Raw genomic sequence first — 22953 nt, forward strand, 5'->3', positions numbered from 1 at the left:
TGGCCCCTTCCTAGGGGGAAATTCCTCTGATGATGCCACCAATCCATCAGACGGTCTGGGCAGGGACCCCTCCCACCCCGACTCTTTAGTTTTGTTGGGAGGGAAAGGCCCACTGCGGGAAGAGGGGGCTTGTGGCCAGGTGGGAGAGCGTCCCCTGCCACTCGGGCTAAACGTCTCAGCTCCCCGGACCAGGGCGCCGTCTCCGGCTGGGGCGTCAGGCTCTTTGATCGTTTTGTAAAGTTACTGGATCCAAAATCTGGAGAGAAGGGTGGACGATGTACAAGTCCGGGGGCCCCGCCGGCAGTATGGCGGGCTCAGCGCGTCCCGCCTCCGCAGCGGGCCGGGGAGCCGAGCATCCTCGGCGGCGGGGCTACTCGGGCTCGCTGCTGTTGGTGGTCTTCTCCCACTCCAGGCTCTCCTCGCTGCGCGCCGGCGACGGCCGCGCCCGCAGGCCCTGGAAGCGGCGGCACTCGGGGCACACGCGTATGTGCGTGCAGCCGCGGGCCACCAGGGCGGCCTCCTGGGCCAGTCTCTGCGCCAGCTGGTCAGGCTCCCCGGCCCCGCACAGCTTGCCGTTGCTGAGGGTCACGGTGCCCCGGGGCCGGCGCTGCTCCTCGGGGATGGGGGGCTGTGGCGGCGGTAGCCCGGCGCGCCGCCGGCGCGGGTGGACACTGTCCTGACACAGGATGATGCTGCGCAGCTCGCTCACCATCTCCTGGCAGACGGACACCTGGAGGACACGAGGAGGTCACAGCCCGACCTCTCAGGACCAGCCCCCGAGGGTCCCCTGCGGGCTCATTCGGGCGCGCGATTAGCGTGCAGTGTTTCACAATTATATCATCTTATATGTTTGAAGGTCTTTCAATCCACCTCCTCACTTCCACCCGCTATTTAATATTCAAACATCCTCCATACCATCCCGCCAGCTGGTCGTCTCGTCTTTGAACGGCTTCAAAGACACTGATCTCACCATGTTGGGAAGGTGCCGCTACCATTTTTGCAGATTACCCTTAAATGCTGCGTCCTTCTACTGACTTAATTCCTTTCCCTGAACTTTTCATCCATCCATCCCAGTTAAATTTGGACCTTGAAGCCGACTAAATAAATAATCCCTTTACCGCATGTCAGTCTTTCAAGCCTGTGAAAAAACAACCATGTCTCCATGAACATTCTGTTCTCAGGCCAAAGAGTCTCATTTCTTTTAATCAGCTGGTTATGGCTGGAAAGGCTGCGTTCTAACAATAACTATAATAACAAAAACAAGGCAATCTACTCCTGCAGCTCTGCCATCTCCTGATAAGAAACTCTTGGGTCCAGCTGTGTTTCAAAATATTTTGAATTTTGACAAGGTAATACAATGCACATAAAATATGTATCACTTCCAGTGGGCTCTGGGGAAGACCCTGTATTCAAACACATTGATATTTCTGTAGCAAAATGAATATACGTTCACACCAAGTGAGTTAAAGACCATAAACATTAGCCTCATACAAGTCCAAGTCAAGGTTTGTCACCAAAAGCATTGGCATCAAACTTACAAAAAGCTTGGAACTTTTTGAGCTGTTGAGGTTTCAGAATTGTGGATGAAGAATCTTGAACCTGTACCATGACTACTACTGTTATACCCATTTCACAGATGTGGAAATAGAGGCTCAGAGAAGTTAGATACCTTGCCAGAAATCACTCGACTAACAAACAGCTGACCCAGAATTTGAACCTAAACCTACATACTGCAGAGCACATGCATGCTCTGCTTTCTTCTCTACTCTGTGCTGGAAAGGACACTTTCTCCCATTACGATGGGAGAGGCAGCTTTCTGTTCTTTCACGTTCCTTCTTCCAGTCTTCCCGTTCTATCAACAGGATAGTTGTTCTACCATAGTCAAATAGTTAACTTAGCCTTTACTCTTCTTTCTAGATGTTGGGAGAGCTTGAACTCCTCACTGAATTTTTCAAGGTACATCCAGACCACTGGCGAGCTCTTGGGAGAATAACCCAGCGTGCACAGATCCTCTACCTGAAGCAGCTACAGAGAAGTAGAATTCCCTAATGGAACACGGCCTGAGTTAGGACTTGAGACCTGGATTCTAGACCCAAGGTTGTTAGTGAATAGCAGAAACTGTAGTCAAGTCACTTAACTTCTCTGTGCTTCTAATAATAATTACAACAAAAACACCTCCACCTGCCTAATCTATTATATGTGACAAGAACATAAAGACATATATTGATATTTATTGACTGTCAACTAAGTATCAAACACTGTGCTTTGCAGTGGAAATACAGACACAAAGGACTCAGTCCTTACTTTCAGGCAGTGCAATGTCTCGTAGCCAGGCTGATATGAACATAATTGACACACAGTTTGTAAGTGCTCTATGTGCTGGTTACAGGGGTGGTGGAAAGGAGGAGGAATGAGCAACTTCTGGTCCAGGGAAGAAGGCAGGAGAACTGTGGAAGTTTTCACAGGGACAGGAACACCTGAACGAGGTCTTAGGAAGAGGTAAGAGCACAGCCATTTAAGGGGTGGACAGAAGGAGAAAGCCAGTAACGCTGGAGAGGGAAGGAGGAGGGAAACCAAGAGAGCTTGGAGCAGGCAAGGCAAGGGAGGAGAGAGTTCTGGAAAGAGCGGTCCACTTCATCAAGGGCCACACTGAGGTCCAATAAGGCCCAGTGGGTTCTCTTTTGGTTTTGTTCATTGGGAGGGGTCAGACCTCTCAGCCATGACCTTTCGGGGAAGGGGTGGGGAGAAGCCAGCTGCCGTGGAGTGAGGCCCGAATGGGAGGCGAGCACATGGAGAGAGAGGCAGTCAGATCACCTGGGCTTGCAAGAGGAGAGGGGTAGGGCAAGAGCTACAGCATCATGGCTATTATTTGAAAATATGGATAAACATGAGCCTAGTTTTGGACTTGGGGGAGAGAGCAGGCAAAAAAAATAAAGGGGAGAAAAAGGATAATCCTAGAGGAGCTGAGGAAAGGTGGGAACAAGGCAGAGATGGAGGGATGACCAGAACACCTGCAGAAGCCCTGGGGGTGGCTCCAGTTGTGGGTAAATTTTCAGGTGGGTGTTTTAATTTGGGGCTGGTCACTCCTGAGTTCCAGGTGAGGCAGGAGGCAAAATTAGTCATGGAGGAGCAAAGGGATGTGAGGAGTGTGGGTGATGGCTTGGAAGTCCTACTGGGAAGTGGGAAAGAGGCTGAGCACAGAAAAGGAAAAGACTGGTCAGCAGTGTTGAATGGAGCCCTACATGAGGCTGGACCGCCTAGGTTTATAGGGGTGCTGTACTCTTCTGTACTGTTATCTGCTGTTAGGAGCTGTCAATTAGGGAAGGCGATTTCAGGACGATCAAGAGTTGGGAGATTGAGATAGAGGCCAATATATTTCAAAAACCAAACAATGCAAGTAGCGTGTAATGATTTGTGCCCTGGAATGGAGATAGAATGGGGTAAAGTCGTCTTCCTTCTCTCACTCTTCCATCTGTGTGAAGTTTATATTAACCCAGTTTCTAAGCCACAGGTTTGGGAACTAAACTTATTCAAAATCCCTGAGAAGGAAGATGTCATTAGGAGCTCTCGTGAATTGGGGTATCTCTAAACAGCTTTACCTGCAAGGCAAAAACATACTTAAGATGGAAGAACCAAAGCCATCGTTTCCATTAGTAACCTGGTACTTTCGCCTGTTTGCCCTTATAACACTACATCTTAAATCATAGTTGTGTAAGTCTTCGTTGTTCATAAAACATTTTTCACAGATTTATTTGCTGGGCTGTTTCAAAGAAGAATCTGAAGCCCAGAGAGGTTATGTGCCCTTTCTGTGGCTGCATAATTAGTAAGTGATGAAGCCTGAACCCTGAGCTCCTGTCCTCGGAACTGGGATTCTTTCCGCTGTGCTGCTGTTCCATGGGTGCCCCACCCTCCTGTGGGATTTCACAAGTTCTGTCTGAAATGACCTTTGTCCCTGTGTGAGCCTGTGAACTTGGCCCTGCTTGCCAATACTATAGGTCATACCCCTTAGAAGGTTTACCTCGGTCGCTTCTGAGTGTCGGAGAGTCCATAAAAACTCCAACATAGCCATAAAAATGGCCACGATTAAGCCACAAATAAGAACCACAAAGATTCCACCAATATTCTCCATTCCCAGTCCTGTAAGAAAGTGAGAACGAACAAAAAATAGTGTAAAAGAGTTGGGAGACATAATCATTCTACCAAAAATGCTGAATGACCAGAACCTGAGTCTTGTAGACATTTTACACACATGTTCCTTGAGATATAATTATTCTTCGGAACCAAAAATGCAGCATAGCTGGAGTAGCAGAGGGGAAAGGGCTCTAGATGCAAGTGGAGGAGGAGAAGCTTTCTGGGGTGGGAGGGTCAGTCAGTTTTAGAAAAGGGCTAAGGGAAATTTTGATTTAGCATATAGAGACATGACAGCAAAATACCAGTAAATGCTAGCACTTTCGTAAAAATTTCATCAATCTTCCTAGTATTGTGTTTGCTTCATATAAAGCAACTGTCGTAACCAAACTATGGATAGAAAAAATTACATTGACTTAATTGTGTCAACGTGTTACTAACAGACTTACTTGGAAAGCAAAACGTTTTATCCCAGGTGGTTCCCGAACCTGGCTGCCATCAGAACCACCTGGGAAGCTCATTAAAGGTATGGATTCCTAACCCTCACCCCAGACATATTGAATCTCTATCTCTGGAGATGCGGCCCAGGAATCTGTATTTTAAAATGCATTTCACAAGGGATTCTTTTCCAGCCAGGCCTAAAATTTGTTTGCAAATTAGTATTTTGGGAAGCACTGTGTATGGCTAAGTTCCTTGAAGGTAGGCAGTTTCTGGTTGTAACCTCATTGCCAAGCATGATACCCGGCATATCATATATACTCAATAGATATTTCTGGAATTATATGGTTGTGTCCAACACTGAGTTAGCTATGTAATTGGATGCTTTTTTTGGTACTAGAGAAACCCAAATGTTAGGGGAGTGTCAGAAACACATGAAACCCTGATTCAAGAGGAGCCAAACTCATAAATCAAAGAGCATCTTTTATCCTGAAAAATGCCAAGAGGGAAGCTTATGTCCTGTGCTGTTGGAATGCCTGCACACTTGAGTGTTTGTTCAACCAGCAGTGCCTTCATGGGACACAGAGCCATGTCGGTGTCAGGGAAAGCCAGCTTCATACAACACTGAGATGAGCCATGGATCAGAAGCAGAAATCTGACACTGCTTCCTACACTTTGGAAAGCTGGAAAAATGGCCCTACCTAGCCATTTTACGATTCCTTGGGTTTTCTCTCACAAAGACTCAAATGGCTGTCTGTTGGTTTTTTGTTTTGTTTTGTTTCGAAATTAACACAGCTCGGCACAGTGCCTGCCTACACCAATAATCTGCTACAATGGCTCCAAGGGCTTACATCATGAATGTACCCAGTGGATGGTATACTCTGGTCTGCAGGTCCACACAGCCAACTCTTGGGTACCTGTGTGAGTAAACATCCTCTATTGTGAATAATCAGAAAGAGGAGATGACTTAAAAACTCAGTTCTAAGGGAAGGCACACAGCGTTTGGAGTAGATTTCTACCCTCCAAGAGGAAGGTGCTTGGGCTTCATTTGTTCACCTGCCCCCCTAACCTGGGACCATTTGGGCAGAAGGCTTTTAACCATAGGAACATCTGGGGACAAAAGGGCCACTTAAGGGGGAATGCAGCAAGGACATAGCTGGGGTGTCCAGCCACAGATTTAGGGGTGGTGAGAACCGGGTATTGGGACGTGCATCTGAGCATCATGGACAAACTAGTTTCTCCAGCCAGCCCATGTAGAGAAAGGGCTCCCCAGTGAAGGGGAAGTGATGACTGTGATACCAAAGATGCCCACCTTTTCAGGTAAACAGAGCTCCAAGTGACTGGTGAGGTACCACAAGACTTTCCTGTCACCTTGGGATAGCTCTGCCTGCTGTAGAAAAAGACTAGGATCCCCTTGAAGGGCTTCAACCTCCCCTCGTGTTTCTGCAGAGCTGTTCTCCCCTCCTCGAGTCCAATTCGGCCATCTGGACTCTAGTGTTTCCCTGTCGCCCTCAGTCACCATCCCAGCCCTCCCCAACCTTTTCCCCCCTACTGACTCTTTCCCTCAGTGCACACACACACTCACGTCTTTCCCTTCTTAAAGAAAAATACAAAATCCTTCTCCCTCCAGCTCTGTCTAGTGAATACCCTTCTCTTTCCTTCCTTCCCTAGGCAAGATTTTTGAAACTGTCTATATCAGAACTATGTTAAGACAGTCCTTAAAAGGCTTACATTTGGAGACCCATCCCACATGAAAGCAAGTAGGAGAAAATGCACCCACATCTTATGTTAAATGCATTTTAAAAATTTTGCTTCTGATGTGACGGAGTGGCAAGCAACAGTTAATGTATAATTGGCTGTGATTTCTCAGCAGTCGTTCATACAAGAGAATGTTTGCAAAAGGAGAAAAATCAAACCAAAAAAAATTGTTTCTAGGGCTTCCCTGGTGGCGCAGTGGTTGGGAGTCCGCCTGCCGATGCAGGGGACGCGGGTTCGTGCCCCGGTCCGGGAAGATCCCACATGCCGCGGAGCGGCTGGGCCCGCGAGCCATGGCCGCTGAGCCTGCGCGTCCGGAGCCTGTGCTCCGCAACGGGAGAGGCCACGACAGTGAGAGGCCCGCGTACCGCAAAAAAAAAAAAAAAAAAAAAAAAAAAAAAAAAGTTTCTAAATGTAATGAAGTTTTTATGAATATTAAATTTAAAAATTAATGAAGTCGAAACAATGTTACATTTTGGAGATAGTTAATTACACGTCTTAATTTTGATTTAGCAGTTTTCCTTTTGCATTTTGAAGCTAATAATTTTTTTCAGATCTCAAACATAATTTTGAACACTTGAAAATCTTTTAGGCGCTAGGTGGTCTGTCTATGGTATCTAAAGGAGAAAATGATTGCGTCTGAATTCACTTTTATTCTCCCGATATTCACTTGTCATCCCATGAAATTTTGTCTTGTACCACTAAAACCAAGCTCACTGAGGTTACCAACGAACATTTTGTTTCTAACCTATCGGAAAATTTCCAGTCCCAATCTTAAGTGACCTCTGGTAACACCTGACATTGTCAACCACACCCCCTTCTTGGCATTTTTTTTTTTTTTTTGTCCACGCTGCGAGGCTTGTGGGATCTCAGTTCCCCCACCAGGGATTGAATCCAGGCCACGGCTGTGAAAGCGCCGAATCCTAACCACTGAACCACCAGGGAACTCCCCCTTCTTGGCTTTTTACGAAGCCATTGCTCTCTGCTCTCCACCAATCTTCTCAAGCGCCTTTGCCTGCTCTGAGGCATACTCTCCCATTTCCCTGCATTTGGACTCTTATCTCTCCTCCATGAACTGTCCTGCTGATTTTACCTCCTAAATCCTTTTCAATTTCTTACCTTCTCTCTCTCTCTCTCTCTCTGCTACCACTTCCCTAGCTCAAGGCCCCACCATCTCTTGCTTGGACTTTGGCAGCATCTCCAAAGTGATTTCCCTGCTCGTAGCTGTGTCCTCCTCAACTTTACCGTCCACCTAGTTGCCTGAGTGATCTTTCTGATCAGAGATGCTTTCTGATACAACATATGCCACTCTAATATTGCATAAACTAATAATTAGTTTCATGTTATATATCTGGATTTCCCACTAGACTGTGATTCCCTTGAGAGGAAGAGCCGTGTCTTGTTCAACTCTATAACCCCTGGCACATCGTAAGAGCCCAATACATGTTTGTTGAAAAAATGAGCTGACAGAAAGAGGATAAGGACATCCCACGTGCAGAACCATGAATTCTCAAAAGCTTTGGATACATACTGTGATATGTATTCATTCCTAATTAAATGTTGTTTAAAATAATCATAAGGTGGGCCAGCCCTCGTTCAGTGCTCCCAGCCTGGTGGCCTAGACTGCACTCTGTGGCTGGCCAGAGTGGGACTGAACATGGTGTGGACGATCCACAGCATGGACTTGACCACACGCGGTCGCGGGCAGGCGTGGGGGGATGGGATAGGGTTATAAATGGACAGGTGATCTGTGCTGGGATAATCTTGATCAGATCAGGGAAAGCTTCTTTGAGGAGCTCAGGTTTGAACAGGATGCTGGTAGAAACCATGAGTCACTGAAACACCCCACAGCCTCTCTTTCCCAGCTTCTCGCGTTTCAGGGCCAGCATGTTAATCACGGGTGTTGGCTCCAGCGTGCTGACTCCTGGCTGAGCGGCCCCCTCCTCTTAGGAGCGGGGCTTGTATACCATTGGTGCCTTTAGGAACTTATTGGAAAGTGGAAGCAAGAATAGATTGCTGGCAGAGCCGGAGTTGAGAAACAGATGGAGCGGGGAGCGGGAAGCGGAGTTAGGAGGCAGCAGCAGTTCCGTTAACGCTGTCGTTAGTCATTCTCCTAGAAGTCAAATGCCTTCCCCAGCTCAGAGCCCTCACTCAGAGGAGCCTGTCATGTGGACTCCCTCCAGGCTGACCCCAAGGCCCTCCACACCTGCAGGGGAGTCATCTCATCACTCCCCCTTCCCTTCTTCAGACGGGACCTCACAGAAGCCATCCAGACAGATGGCGTTGAAACTGAGATTTTCTCCTGACACTTGAGTCTCTGAGCCTCAGCTAGGCCTCAGCCATAAGACTGTATTAACCGAAATGGAATCAAACTCTCCCCACAAACTCCTGGTTGATTGAAGACCAACCGTGGTGTGTCACTCACAGATTGCCCACAAATACAAATGATAGTTGACAAATGCAAATGAAGAACATTGTCTCTAGAACTAGAATGGCCACCTGGAAGGGAGAATCTCTGAGTAGATTTGAATCTCCACCCACCCACCCACCTGCTCTGCCTTCCGTTCTGACTGGCAAATAATCGCTTCTTGGATTCAGGTGCACGTATGTCCCAGCCCTTAAAAGCCATTCATATCTCCAGATGGCACTGTGGAAATTTGTAACTGCGATGCAGGAAAGCTCATTCTGAATGGGAGCCTGGGAAGCAAAGAGGCAGAGTCACAGGAGCCACAGAGCAGGTGCAGAGGGAGGAGAGACCATTAGACCACAATCCCGTCAAGGGACAGTGTATTTAGTCTTTGACTTTGGTCAACACATCTTTCTCAAGAGAGTTCCCATGAGCTGAGCACTACGCTAGGTGCTGAAGCTTGGGGCAATCTTCCACATTGAACATATTTGACAAAAACATGGATTCTTTGACCATTTTGACTTTCCAGCACTTCCTAATTCAGAGCTACATTCACCTACATCCATGCAAATACATTAAGTGGGCCCATCTCCATGGCCTTATCTGTTGTAAACAGCAACTTCACGTGCCCATACGTGAGCCGACCCGTATGACCTTCCCAGAAAATATAAAGCGAATCGTCATGTTCGCCCTGCTGAGGACTGTGAAATACTAAGTTTGCCGTTTCTTCTTGCATTGACCGTGACATCTGTTGACTAGACCTAGCAGATTCTGGAGACGGTGACGGCAGAAGGGTAGAGAAAGGAACGCAGAATAGAAGAGGGATGGTAGAGGCATCTGATAAATATTGCCATCTATCAAAACACAAGTTATGGGAGACGTACTTTACAATTTATCAAAATATGAGCTCAAGCACCTCATTTAAAAAAAAATTCTCTATCTCATTCAATTATTAAAAATACTATAAAGAAAGTCCACGGTTGGCATTTTACAATTAAAGAAATGGAAATTCAGAGAACTTCAAGAACTTGCCCAAAGTCTTCAGAGCTCAGATGTGAAATCTAGATAAATCTGACTCTGCCCAGCTAATATTTATAAAAATAAAGCTGACCTTTATGAATATTTACTATGAGCCAGGTTACAAGGCTAAACATTTTAATTCAATCCTAACAGTTGCCCTGTGAAATTGGCAGTACCCTTACCTCCATGTTCCTGACCAGGAAACCAAGGTACTGGAGTCAGGGAACTTGCCCGGGCTGGCGAGGGGAAGTACCAGGTCCAGATGGAAGCCAGAGCCTGAGCCCGTATCCCTACCCCCATATCACTTCTCCCCAGAACTCGGGGCCCCCATGGTCCCTCATGCTGCAAGGGGCGTGATAACAGACCTCCACCTGGCTCCCTGTGACTGAGTTCATTCCTAGGACCACGCCACCCTCACCCCCAGTGACTGGGGAAGTGAGACCTATGTACGGGCTATTAGTTCCACTTATAAAATCCCCTTCTCTCCTTGGGAACATTACAGCAAATGTCTGAATCGATGATCCATTGACTTAATCTTGGCTCACTTTCCAGACACAGTGGGGCTGTGGTCTGTGTAACTGCTGACCTCCTTTGACGCAGACACACTGGGCCATGGTTCACCTCTGTTCCCGATCGCGCTTTCTGGCACCCCCTCCCCCGGAGTTTCCCCGTCTCTTAGCAGAGTCAATCTGATTTGATTAGGAAGAGGCTTCCTCGGCAAGCATCACTTCGAGACACTATCTAAACTCCCATATTCAGGTTTCCAGTCTTGGCCCTCTCCAGAGAAACCAGAGAACCAGGATAATAGAGCTGAGCCCCCAGGGAAGAAAGAGAAAGGAAAACGTCCCCGCGATTCCCCCAACCCCCCTCATCACTCGCCCCCGCTCTTGCTAAGATGTCTTACACTTTCATTCCCGCCGTGCCAGACAGCAAACTTCCTGCTCTCTAAGGATTTTGTGAGTCAATGCCACCGGCCTCTTTTCCATCCTTGAAAGGGGACCCTGATTTTCACAGCCTGGTGGTGTATTTATGTTCCTTTGAAGCCTGATTGTGAGCTTGTGTTTTTCAAGATAAAAGTATTTAATTTCCTTGGAATTCACCGACTACCTTTTTGTCTGGTAATTGTTCTGCAAAGCCTTCGGTAATCCAATCCCCTTGAATTGGGATGCTGGCCTCTGTGAGTGGCTAGCGATATTTCTTTTTATAGGAGTTGAGTGAGAAAATAAATAAAATAAGTGTTTTTGAAAAGACAAGGCAGAAGAAAATGAAACAGCTTGGAATGAAGCCTGCTTCTTTTTGTAATTCTCCAGTCTTCCACATGATCTGCCATTGCGTTTTTCAGCTGTGTATGCAGGTAGCTGGTCACTGAGCTATAGACAGGGAAAGAAACAGGGAGATGAAGCCAAGGGGTAATGTTGAGGTTCTCACCAGAGCCAAGTAAGACCTGACAAAAAGACTCAGATGGTGGCATCATCTCAATGTTAGGATTCTTCTCTGGAATTTGGCAGTGATACCGGAGCTGTAATACTGGGTTAGAAGTGGAGTAGCGGCAGATCCTTTCCTTTGAAATTTCTCACATTTTAATAGGATAATGAAGTAGAAAAGGATTATGTGAGGCACTGCACATTGTCTGGTACATTTCAATTGATGTCACTCTCAGTTTCAGAGATCTCTTGAGAACAGGACCGCCCTCACAGTTCCCTTCACCTCCATCCCTCTCTGTCTTCTCCATCTCCTCCTCCTTTCTTTAGGCACACGTGGAAGCCAACTGATCCCAACCACGAAAAGAAAGATCCCCTGGAAGCTGCTTTGGAAAGCAAATGAAAAGGACCGCGCTTTGTTCAATTTGAGACACAAGAAAAAACATGGTCCTGCGGCTCCATTCCTGGCCACCATGAAAGACTTAAAGGAAGAGATCTTTCAGGCCAGACTGGTCCCTGTTCTTCTGCCACAGGACGGGGGGTGTCTCTCGAGCAGTGAGTTTTATTCCGGAAGTTCGATGGCTAATTTGTCACAGGGAGACCAAGCAGTGGCTCTGTTCCTTCCAGGCTAGTGCTTCTGGCCTGGCTTGGGGGAGGTCACGTGGACTTTCATTCAGCCAGGAAGCCTTTTAGTCTCTCTGAGTAATGTCTGTTTGGGTCTCAGCCATGGCAGAAATGGGGCCATTGCATTAAACTGGCACTAGCTGCTGCGGCTGGGCTGGGAGCCGAAGCCCTGGTTCTTACTGTGATTTGCACAGTATCTCCCAGACAGACCCCTCTTGGACATCACCACTTATTAATACAGCTCCCCCTCTCGTTCCCAAGGACGACCGCATGAAGGCAAGTTAACATCGGCTGGTTGGTAGAACCTTAGCATTTTCCGAAGCACGTGGGACCTGGGCAGGATGTCTTCCACTGTTTATCTTCCCTCTTCATCTGCTCAGTTCCCTTCTCCGTGCCAGGGAACATTCGGTCCCCCAGTGCAAAGTGGAACGAAGCCTCCTGATCAGTCCTTTCCATCTTCGCTGGGAGCCTGCTTTCCCTGTGTCTCCTCTCCATCCATCCTGAGCTCTGCTGTCAGACCAGTCTTCCTAAAATTCTGTAGAATGGGGAAGAATATCCCAAGCCGACCACTCTGCAAAAACAACAGCTTAATTTTCCTATAAAGGTACCTAACATCTACCTCAAACTCCCGTTTCCACCTGATTGCCAAAAACGTAGCGATTTCTTTATGTTTAAATTTCAGGGGCTTCCCTGGTGGCGCAGTGGTTGAGAGTCCGCCTGCCGATGCAGGGGACGTGGGTTCGTGACCCGGTCTGGGAAGATCCCACGTGCCGCGGAGCGGCTGGGCCCGTGAGCCATGGCCGCTGAGCCTGCGCATCCGGAGCCTGTGCTCCGCAACGGGAGAGGCCACAACAGTGAGAGGCCCGCGTACCGCAAAAAAAAAAAAAAAAAACTTTAAATTTCAGATTTACATTCAGTTAAATACGGTGTTTTCTCTGTTCCCCCTTCACTCCTGGACGTATTTCAGGTCTGGGGCTGGGAAGGAGATTATGTGTCATGGGGGTGGGGTTAGATGTCCCATCCTAATGTCAGATTCCTCTTAGAATTCCAATATCCTTGTCTGGGGCCCCAGAAAATGCAGATCTGTCCCTGGGACCTCTCTGCCCGGGGTCCCCATGTGCCATCTCTCACGCACCCACTCCACCGTGGCGTGACACGTATTTATGGGCATGCCAAACTCCAGAAGTAAGCAAAAATCTCTTCACCTCTTGGTATCCCCAACGAATCTAGGAGTTCTCTCTGGCACTCTCCCCCTCCCAGCAGGGCACAAGGCTCCTTCTCAGGGACCTGCCACATTCTAACATATCCTTTCCTGGTCTGCATCTTTTTATCTGGTTCGCAGACTGGGTGGCCTGGCTCTTTGAACTTCTAGTGTTAGCTTTATGCAAAGCTTCCTTCAGGTACTGGCCTTCTGTATTCCGAAATAGTGATACTTTTTTAGCAAATCAAAAACCGTGACTTCTAAGAACATTGTCTCTGCTGAGTTGGAACAACTTCTTTTGGAACTTAAAGCCAATAACTGGACTCCGTTCTTCCCGAGGCAATGACTGTGCCCTGGGACCATGAATGCCACCGACAGCTCAGAATTCCATCCACAGCACCTGCTTTCCTGAGGCCACATCTCACTCCAGAACCTTTGAGGTCTTCCACCAATGTCTCCAACTCGGTCCACTGTGCTGTTAGTGTGCCAAGGCATATGCAAAGCTCTGGGGTGTGTACAGGGCATCTTCCTGGGACACTGATTTTACTTAGAGTCTAGGAGTGAAAAGCATTTTTCTATTACATAAACATGCCCCTATTACACTGTCAGATGCAAAATTCACATGTGTTTTTAGGACAAAACAGAAGAGGAAATTCCAAACATGCTGGGCTGCTTTAGACTCTGTTCCCAGATCCCCAAACATGCATACTCAGGGTCCTCTGCTATTAATTCTTTCCCTGGGAAAGTTTGGGACATACTGGTTTGCTGTCCACATGCCTTGACCTTGTTTTCAATGCCCTCTTAACTCCAACCTCATCCTACTTATCCAAACCAGTTTCTGAGTGTGACAACTCTGTTCCACAACCTTCCTAAAGCTGTGACTCCTAATGAATGCATCATGACCCAATGTCTCTGTAAACCTTCCCCGACTATTGTGCAGAATTAATCACTTTGTTCTCTGGGCTTCATAACACTTTCTGTCCAGCTCTATGAAAGCATTCCTACAGTGCAACCATTATAGTGATAATCTGTGCCTCTCTTTAAACCTCTTGAGGGCAGGGCCACGTCTCATTGTTTTTCATACTCTCAGAGCCCAGCACAGTGCCTGATACACAGTGGTCTACATGGGGTGTCAGGGCTCCTGTTTGGGGGAAAGAAGACTTAAAAAGTAGGACCAGTCTGGACGTTCTTGAGATGATTGCCCATTCATTCGTTACTCGTTCATCCTTTCATCAAATACGGATGAAATGTCAGATGATATGCTGGTCACTGGGATAGAAAAATAAATAAGACACAGACCCTGCACTTGAGATTTTCATAGTCCATGGGGGACAACTATCAACGGACAAACCAATGCCCTGAGTGTTCATCTTAGAAAAGCTGTGTAGCCTTGAGGAACATGGAGTGGACGGGCACACTCGTGGCTGTGGGTACTGTTCAGACCTCAATTTCTTCTTTAGGCCTAGATTTTAGAATAAAATCGGTTCTCATTTCCTTTGCGCCAGCGCTTTGCTGAGCGTTTAACATGGTTTATCTAGTTCAGTCTTCACAATAGCCCGGGGAGGTGGCATGATTATTTCTAGTTCTATTCTCCAGAGGAGGAAACGGAGGCTTAAAGATGCTTCAGTGTATCTAACAAGGCCATTTATGGAGTGGAGTCCATTTGACCCAGTGCCTGTGACCTGGAACCCTGTCTACACTGCCTCAGGGGAGAGAACCAACCTAGCGGCTGTCAGCAGAACAAATAGGTGGGCAGGAGGGAAATATGTGAGGCCCATTCTTAGAGTGGGGCGCGGGGGAGCCCATTGGACTTTGGGTGAAATCTCTAATGGGAGAGAGAGACAATCTAAATTGAGGTCCCTGAGTGAAAACTGTAAGGTCCCAGCTCCTGTGTCGTCATCCCCATCCTTGTCAATCTGCTGCCCTCCAACTGTTTCTCTATAGATTAGCAGTGAAAATAAACACAAAGAAATAAGGGCACAAAGGGGAAGGGCCTGTGGCTGGGCTTAGGAGTCAAGGATGAAAGGGGAAACTGGACAGTTGGGATCAACTCAGTAGTGAGTCTCGAGGGGAAACAGGCTCAAAGAGATCAAATAGGGTCAGGTTTATAAAAGAAAGGAAAGCCAGGAGATCCACAACTAGTGGTAAGGAAAAGAGGCGGGAGGCCCGGAGCAGACAGAGCTGGCAGCGGGGGGCCGGTGGGGGGCCGGTGGGTTCCCTGCACCCCTCTGAGCCCTTGCTCTTGCCCACCCCCTGTTTCGCGCCGGCCTCCCGCATCTCCAGCATCCCTGCATCCCCGCATATGTTCAGTCAGCTGTTCAGAGGCAGGAACAACTCAAAGGAGTAGAGAGCTGTGAGCGTGAAGGTTACTCGCGAAAGCATCATAGCACAGTTTCATTTGCCACCTTAGCGTGGCCCAGGAGGACAGTAATTGGTGGCTTTTGACAGCTACCGGTCAGTGGCTTTAATCACACATCCCACAGAGCCCCTACTACGTGCCAGGCTCTGTAGGGAGGCCAGGGACACAGAACCGGGTGAGACGGGTCCACATCTAAGGTGCCATCACCCGAACAGAGGAAACCAAGTGTTGTAACGTAGTGTGTTGAGGGCTCCGTCCAAAATCACGGAAGGCACCCGACCCACTGTGGGGAGGGGCAGCTGGAGGGCGACCAGGGGCTTCTAGGGCAACAGAAACCTGGACATTTCTCCTGTTTCACTCTGGGTCCCAGGTCCACCTCTCTGTTTCTATTGGGTTCGTTCAGGTTTTTCCGTAAGATGTTATGGAACAACCCAAACGAACTTTTCGGCCAACCCTAAATTTTAAATTACTCCAGATCAAAAGCCACTACTGTTTCCCTCCATCTCCTTGGTAAGATGGCGCTCCTTCCCGCCACTCTGAAGTTCATTGTTCCCACAGAAAAACACGGACATATATTATCTTACCAACAATCTCGCTTTACTTTGACTTTTCGGGCCCAGTCAGATTCAGACTGCTTTCAATCCATGAGTCTTTTTCTGGGGAGGGGGAAGTGGAGGCACATCCTGCCATCCACACCTTCCCGGGTTCGAACTGTCTAGGCAGCCCAGATCTCCCCACGGGAATCTTTCTTCTCACACCCACACCACCTGCGGTCCCCACTCGCAGCCCCGCCCGCTGCACCGATTTCTGCCTCTGCATCCTCCCTCTTGCCTGCAATGTCCCGCTCCCCGTTTCCTTTCCTATACTGGTCCTGGGCATCTTCAACATCTAGTGCATTCTTTCAAATCCACGAAAGTTTTCTGATACTTTTCTCTGTACCTCCCCCATTTCTTTTTTTCTCTGAACAAACAGAGTCAGTCTCCTCCACCTTTGACCTTTGGGGAGTGGAGAGCCAAGAATGGTGTGGCCTCCCACCGTTCCTGCAAAGGAAGGGGCAGCATTTCCTCCCAACGACAAAGGGCTTGTCCCTGTAGGTCCACATTCCCGAGCCCTCTCCTCAAAGGATCAAGAGGCACAGGGAGACCCTTAGAAACACAAAGTCATTCCCTTACTGTCTCCTCCCGGATAATCGCTCACGCTGAGCAGAGAGGGAAGCACGTAGCATCGTTCATTTTACTCCCCAGCTGCCTCCCCAGGGGCGAGTGTGCATAGGTTAATTTGCTGCATATTTTAGCAAGGCTGCAGTAGATTACTGGGGTGACCATATGATTTATTGCCCAAGCCAGGACACTTTGAAAATGAAAGGGCATTCTAAAAATAACTAACAGGCATTCACAGATCTACAACAGATGTACCCCGAGACTATCCTGGATATGTTCCCCCTATAGAAAATGCTGGGTGTTCAGGGACCCTCGACACTCTTCAACTACACGTCAGTCAGGGACTGCTTTCTATCCAGCCGTATTTATCATTCATTCAATAAAATATCCATGTGCCAGGCCCTGTGGATGGCCCTGTAAGGAAGACAAACCCTGCCCTCATGGAACTTACATTCTAGTCGAAAAGGCAGAAAGTAAACAAATGAATAGAAACTATACTATCAGGTAGTGATAAGCTCTGAAAAGCAGAGCCCAAGGGAAGGGGAGAGATGTGTGGCGTGGGGAGGGAAGGCCTCTCTGAGGGACCTTCTGAGGGAACAGTGTGCAGACCCCGAGGTGGGAGGGGGCTGGGAGGCTTGGGGAACAGGAAGAAAAGGGGGAAACAGATCAGGAAGGGTCGGGAGGCCATAGAAAGCTCGGATTTGATTCTGAGTGAGACGGGAAGCCATTGGAAGGTTTGCACAGGCCAAGGCTGCGACCTTACGTGCGTCTTACAAAGAATCACCCTGGCTTCTGGTGGAGAGAACAGTGCAGAGGCGCCAGCATGGGAAAAGGAGCCCAGGCTGTTGTAATCGTATGACTGTGGGGTGCTGGTGGCCTGGGCCATGGGAAGAGGTGGTGCTGGCGCAGAAGTGGCTGGACTCGGGAAGCGTGGCAGGGGTGGCATCTCTAGGACTCGGGAGCGGGCGGGAGCGGATGCCGCACAGTAAGCCCAAGACGCTGGGACAGGGATGAGCCCAGCCAGTCCCAGCCCGGCCTTCAGCTCCTTCCGAGGCTAGTTCTCAACCTGGCGTTACTTGGAATTTGGACGCCACACGAGCAGCTCTGGCTCTCCAGGCAGGAGGGGAGGCCCTGGCCACCCTTACCTTTGGCTCTGTGGTCTTCCTCCTTGGGGCACTTGCCCCCTTCCCACCACTTGCGCTTCAGAATTTCCAGACGGTTGTTCTCCTGCAACTGGAGAATGGCCAGATCAAACTCATCCCGGAAGACGGAGCCTGTGGGTCACAGGAGAGCCCGGAACACAGGACGTGAGCGCCCCCGTCTGCATCTCTTTGCTCCCTCCCCGGCAAACCTCCCTGCCACCCTGCCCACGTAACATAGGAGGGGAGGGACAGGGGTCCCCCCGCAGGAGCACGGCTCTCTACCGGCTCAGACTGAGGACTCTCTGCGCCATGCAGGGCACCAGGCGTTTCTACTTTCCTTCTCTCCACGCTGACTGGCACGCCCAGCCCACGGCCAAGACCCCAGCATGGGTCAAGTGACAGCCTTCCGGGCAGCTGTGCCGCCCACCTCCCCACCCAGGCGCCAACACTTTCTACCTGGGTGAACCCACCTCCCCACCAGCACGCGGGAAGCTGGTTGCAAAGCTCCCGGTCCGCCTGCCCCTGGGAGGCCGAGGAGGGAAATCTTCTGTGACACAAACCTCGCAATCAGTTGCCTATTTTCTACTTTATTGAAATTAGTTTCTCTGCCATTTGTAACTCTCACTACATTACATCCGAGAACTGTTTACCCGGAGCGGCCACCAATGAGAAAAGGGCCACCCAGAGCGAGGTGGAAGTTTCCTCTCTTCCGTCTGTGTGGAGAATCGGTCTGGGGCACCCCCTTTCCCGCACAGCTGCCTGCTGGGTGCCCCAGAACCCCTGGCCCCGTCCACTACTCCGTTTACATCGCTCCTCTCTCCCTCCTCAGACAGAAGGCTCTGTTGAGTGCAATTCTTTTTAAATTTTTCGTATGGGGTATGGTCAAGGAGCTTTGGTTCTGGAATGTAGGTTTAATCACAAAAACAGGCTTAAGTGAAATCGTGGAAAGCTCGATGCCCCAGCACAGGCTAAGGCCTGAAATTATTAAGAAAAATCCTTAAGAAAAAGCTGCCAGGAGGCTGGAAATGAACTAAGCTGCTCAGTTTTCTTGTCCAAGCTCTGTAAAGGCCTGATGTGGACAGACGCCCCAGGGAAAAGGGCTTTGTTGCAGGATACAGGCAAAAGCTGGAACAAATAGATTCCTGCTCTCAAACTTTCACGCACACAGGAATCCCCCGGGGACCTTGTCGACCTGCAGACTCTAATTCAGTGGGTCTGGGGGTGGGGGCTGAGATTTTGCATGGTGCCCTGCCGCTGGGCCATGGGCTGCACTTTGACAGGTAAGGAACTAGATCAGCTCCCAGATCTCTTAGCACTCTAACAGCCCATGACTCCATAGATAGAACCTTCCCTGCTACAGATGCAACTACCCTTGGGCATTCAAACCCCAGGCCTGCAGCACTGAATGTGATCTGGGTGAATGCCAACAGCACCTCATATATTATATAGCAGGTGCTTAACACACATTTGAAGTGAATGGCTACTGGACCTAACAGATGGTGTTAGGTGGTGAGACTAATGACTATTCCAGGTTTAGAGACAAGTATCCAGCCAACAAGGCATTTCAAGCAGTTTTCGAGGCATCTTCAACCCAATCTCAATAGCACACCAAGGGCACATGAAAGGATTATTCTGCTTACTCCATGTTTGCCCACTTAGCTCCTAAACTAGCCGACTAATTTTCCATCTCATTCCTTGTTCTGTTTCTCGTCATCTTCCTGGGTCTAACCACACTGCTTATTCCATAGTTACACCCTTACTTTCCACTTGAGAAGGACACACATGCTCATCTTTCCTGGACCTAAATTCTGTCCCATCAATCGACTATGCAACGCTCTCCCCAGCCTGATCTAAGAACCTGGGCTAACCCATAGCTCACCTTCCCCATCTATCCTGTCCTGTCGAGCTGGTGGACCCGTTTGGCAACACGGTCTGAGAGGTGAAATGCTGGATTTGGAGATAGGCCCCCTAGGCTCAAGCACAGCTTTTCTCTCCACTTATTCTGTGACCTTGGACAAGTAACTTATCAGCTCTGAATCTCAGTTCTCTCCTCTAGAATGGGAAGAACCACATCTCCCCTGCATGTGGGATAAGACTAAGATAACACATATGGAAACAGCATCACCTCAGACACAGAACCAATGCATTTGCCTCCCCTTTTCCTTGGTTACTGAGGAGAATTTCTAGAGTCAGTCTGCTTTATGCCAACTCTACAGGTTTGTGCCATGAAAACTTTTGAAGCACTTGACAGTTCAGTTAAATTGATTAAATTGCTAGAGTATTAATTGATTAAATTGCTAGCGTACTTCCAGGTGCACCTTAGGTTCATTTTGTGCTTCCCTCCACCATCTTGAAACACAACATCAACCAGTAAATGTCTCAAAGGGGCCCATAATCTGTATTATTAATGAAATCAATGAAATATGATGCTAAGTGGAGGGTATGCAGGTGCCCTGAGTGAGGCTTCCGGTTTACAGAACTACTAGGGTCAGAAATGACAGAGTTCAAGCGTGAACCATATTATTGCCTATATTCATGGGCTTGGTTTCTGATCAGTCTTGAAGAAGTCATCTGCTTTTATCAAATAACAGAGGGAACATTGGAAAATGTGGGGAGGGCACTAATGTTCCCCCTAACAGGCTAAGTGTGATGAAACACTGTGGTAAGGCCAGATTATTCAGTTTAACCTTTGTAACAACCCTCTGAGGTACATATTAGAAACCTGAATTTAAAAATGCGATCATTGAGACTCTGAGGCCCCACAGCCAGGAAGCAGGGTGCATTCCCAGATCTGCCTGACTCCATCCCATGCCCTTCACACGACACAGGTACAAGGGAGGCCTATAATTTATAGAGCTCTGAGTTAGGTACCGATCAAGAGAAGGGGTGTGACACTACTATATATACAATAGACAACCAACAGGGACCTGCTGTATAGCACAGGGGACTATACTCAATATTTTGCAATAACCTGTAAGGGAAAAGAATCTGAAAAAGAATAGATATATACCTGAAACACTTTCCTGAAACTAACTTACACCTGAAACTAACACAACTTTGTAAATCAACTACACTTGGAAAAATCAAAAGGGGGAGAAGTGGTGCGTAACATACCGACAAAGATGCACATCCTGTGTACCAACTTCCCCACATGAGATGATTTCCTCCATTCCTGCTTCTTCCCCGGCTGCTTGGTTGCAGGACAACCTTGCATGAGGACAGACTTGGAAAAGGACAGCCCTATACAATGTGGCTCTCCATGGTGTGTGTGGGAAGGGTACATGTCTGAAACACTGGGGGACATTTCCAGACCTCCTCCACAGTCACAGAGTCACACACGTGCTGCCCCTCACCTTCCGATGGAGGAACCAGCAGCAGGGGAAGGCCTAAAGCAGAGATATTCATTACAAGGCACAGCTGGGATACCTTTCTGGAAGCCAAGCATCTCTACCTTCCTATAACAAACCGACGGCGCGGTCAGCAAGGGGAATGCCAGAGCTTTCCTGCCCACTCTCAGCTACCTGCTCTGACCCAGAGCAGACGGACCAGTGAGATCCACAGATGATGTGAAAGCCATCTCCTCTGATCACATCAGTCCCCTTTCACAGTAAACCTGTCACCGGGGACACTAATAGCAAAATTAATTCACTTGAGTCCTACCATCTCTTCCATCTCCTTTCCACTGCTAGTAGAGATGTCGGACATCAGAGAAATGGCCAAAGGGCAGGACTCGATGCTTTCACTGCCCAGGGCCTGGGTTCAATCCCTGGTTGGGGAACTCAGATCTCACAAGCTAGCTTGTGTGGTGTGGAATACACCAAGGGCATCCATGTGCCCTTTAATAATTAATCTATTAATAACTAATCAATTAGCCCTTCCATAATTAAGGACTGGGCACTAATCCCTGATGACTTGGAAGGACGTGGATTGGCTTTTTTTAAAAACCTTAAGAATGCCCATCTCAAGTCACTGTGAACCTGGTTCTAGAAACAGGGGCTGTTGACTTCAAGGCTGCATTCGACGGTTTGAGCTACCCTGAGCCTCCCTGGGTGGAGCTACCCGAAGAGGCTGTTCCTCTCCTGCATACCGACTGGCATGCCAATCCCATAGCCCTTGGTGTCCAGCAGGCCCCCAATCTGAGTGAGGTTGCAGTTGCGCTGCCGATAGTACTCATTCATGGTGGATTCCAGAAGGAAGGCGTAGTTGGAATTCAACACCCTGGCGATCCCCTCCTCCGTGCTCTTCACGAACACACTCGGCTGCTTGGAGTACATGTAATTCCACATGCGCTGGTAGGTCTGATAGCGGGAATTCTGGGAAAAGAACGCAAGGAAGCAGTTTGAGGAAAGAGAAAGGAGATGGTGGCCTGGAAAGGGAGGGCATCCAAGTGGCCCCTAAAATTCTGGCCCTTCTGCTCCCCAGTCCCCTCCTTATACTCAAGAACCTGTTCCCTTTCATCTCACAACATCACTGCTGAATGGCAGGAGGAGAGGGTCGTGCCTTTGATACCTTTTACAAAGACAAAGAAGGAACAGGGTCTGAAGGTGTGTAAACTCTGCCTACTGCTTCGATCATTGGTTCTGCTTCATCCACCCATCTTCCATTGCCAACCTCCGTGTTCTGACCAAAGTGAGAATGGAAATTCTGGCTGCGTCCTCTACTGTCCTTCAGCGCAGAGGCAGCAAACTCAGGTTCATTCTGGACTTTTAAGAGGCGTCATCTGAAGGAGCACTGCCGGCTCTTCTCTATCAACCCTAAACTAATCCGTCAATCACATATCCAATGTTGGCTTCTAGTTTACAAATAATAACAAGACTGAGAGAATTCTGGGGGTCTAGCCAAACCCTGTGTCTGCATGATGTCTTCACTGGTCCCTGTGCCAGTACCCCGGAGACTTGTATGGGAAACAGAAAACTGAAGGCCTTGGACTTGTTTAGTGTGATAATGAACTTCTTGGGTCACAGGTTGGATAGACACTCACTGACTCGAGGGGAATCTGCTTCCCTAGAGAGCCTGAAGCGAATGCAAACTACTCCTAGGTCTGGCCCGGCTCTGCCTGCCTTGGTAGCCTGCCAGCTGACACACCATGGTGGCAGGGCCGGCTCCTGAGCCTTGCAAGGGAACCTCGGAGAAGCCAAAAGGGTCCTGATCTGAGATCTATCTAGTCTGGGATCAATGGAACCAGCTGGGCTTAATCTAAATTTCCTTACATGTTAGTCATTTGTGTATTACTCCAATCTTGCTTTGTCTAAGCACTACTTATAAAATGTAGCCTACTTAAAAAATTTAAATGCCTAC

The 22953-nt window shown here is 48.5% G+C and overlaps 1 protein-coding gene across 1 annotated transcript in view; it reads right to left on the minus strand.

Moving 5' to 3' along the window:
• Positions 1 to 370: 370 nt before the first annotated feature.
• The window catches only part of GRIK4 (glutamate ionotropic receptor kainate type subunit 4), a gene marked incomplete at both ends in the record, with an annotated part of 308409 nt that continues 285826 nt past the window's right edge, over positions 371 to 22953 (minus strand). The window contains 4 exons of the mRNA XM_082845308.1: positions 371 to 730; positions 4019 to 4137; positions 17659 to 17787; positions 21743 to 21968. Coding sequence (XP_082701434.1) covers positions 371 to 730; positions 4019 to 4137; positions 17659 to 17787; positions 21743 to 21968 — 834 coding nt within the window. The remainder of the gene's footprint in view (positions 731 to 4018; positions 4138 to 17658; positions 17788 to 21742; positions 21969 to 22953) is intronic.

Source organism: Leucopleurus acutus (genome assembly GCF_964270905.1).
Source record: "Leucopleurus acutus genome assembly, chromosome: 8".
In the NCBI taxonomy this organism is placed as follows: domain Eukaryota; kingdom Metazoa; phylum Chordata; class Mammalia; order Artiodactyla; family Delphinidae; genus Leucopleurus; species Leucopleurus acutus.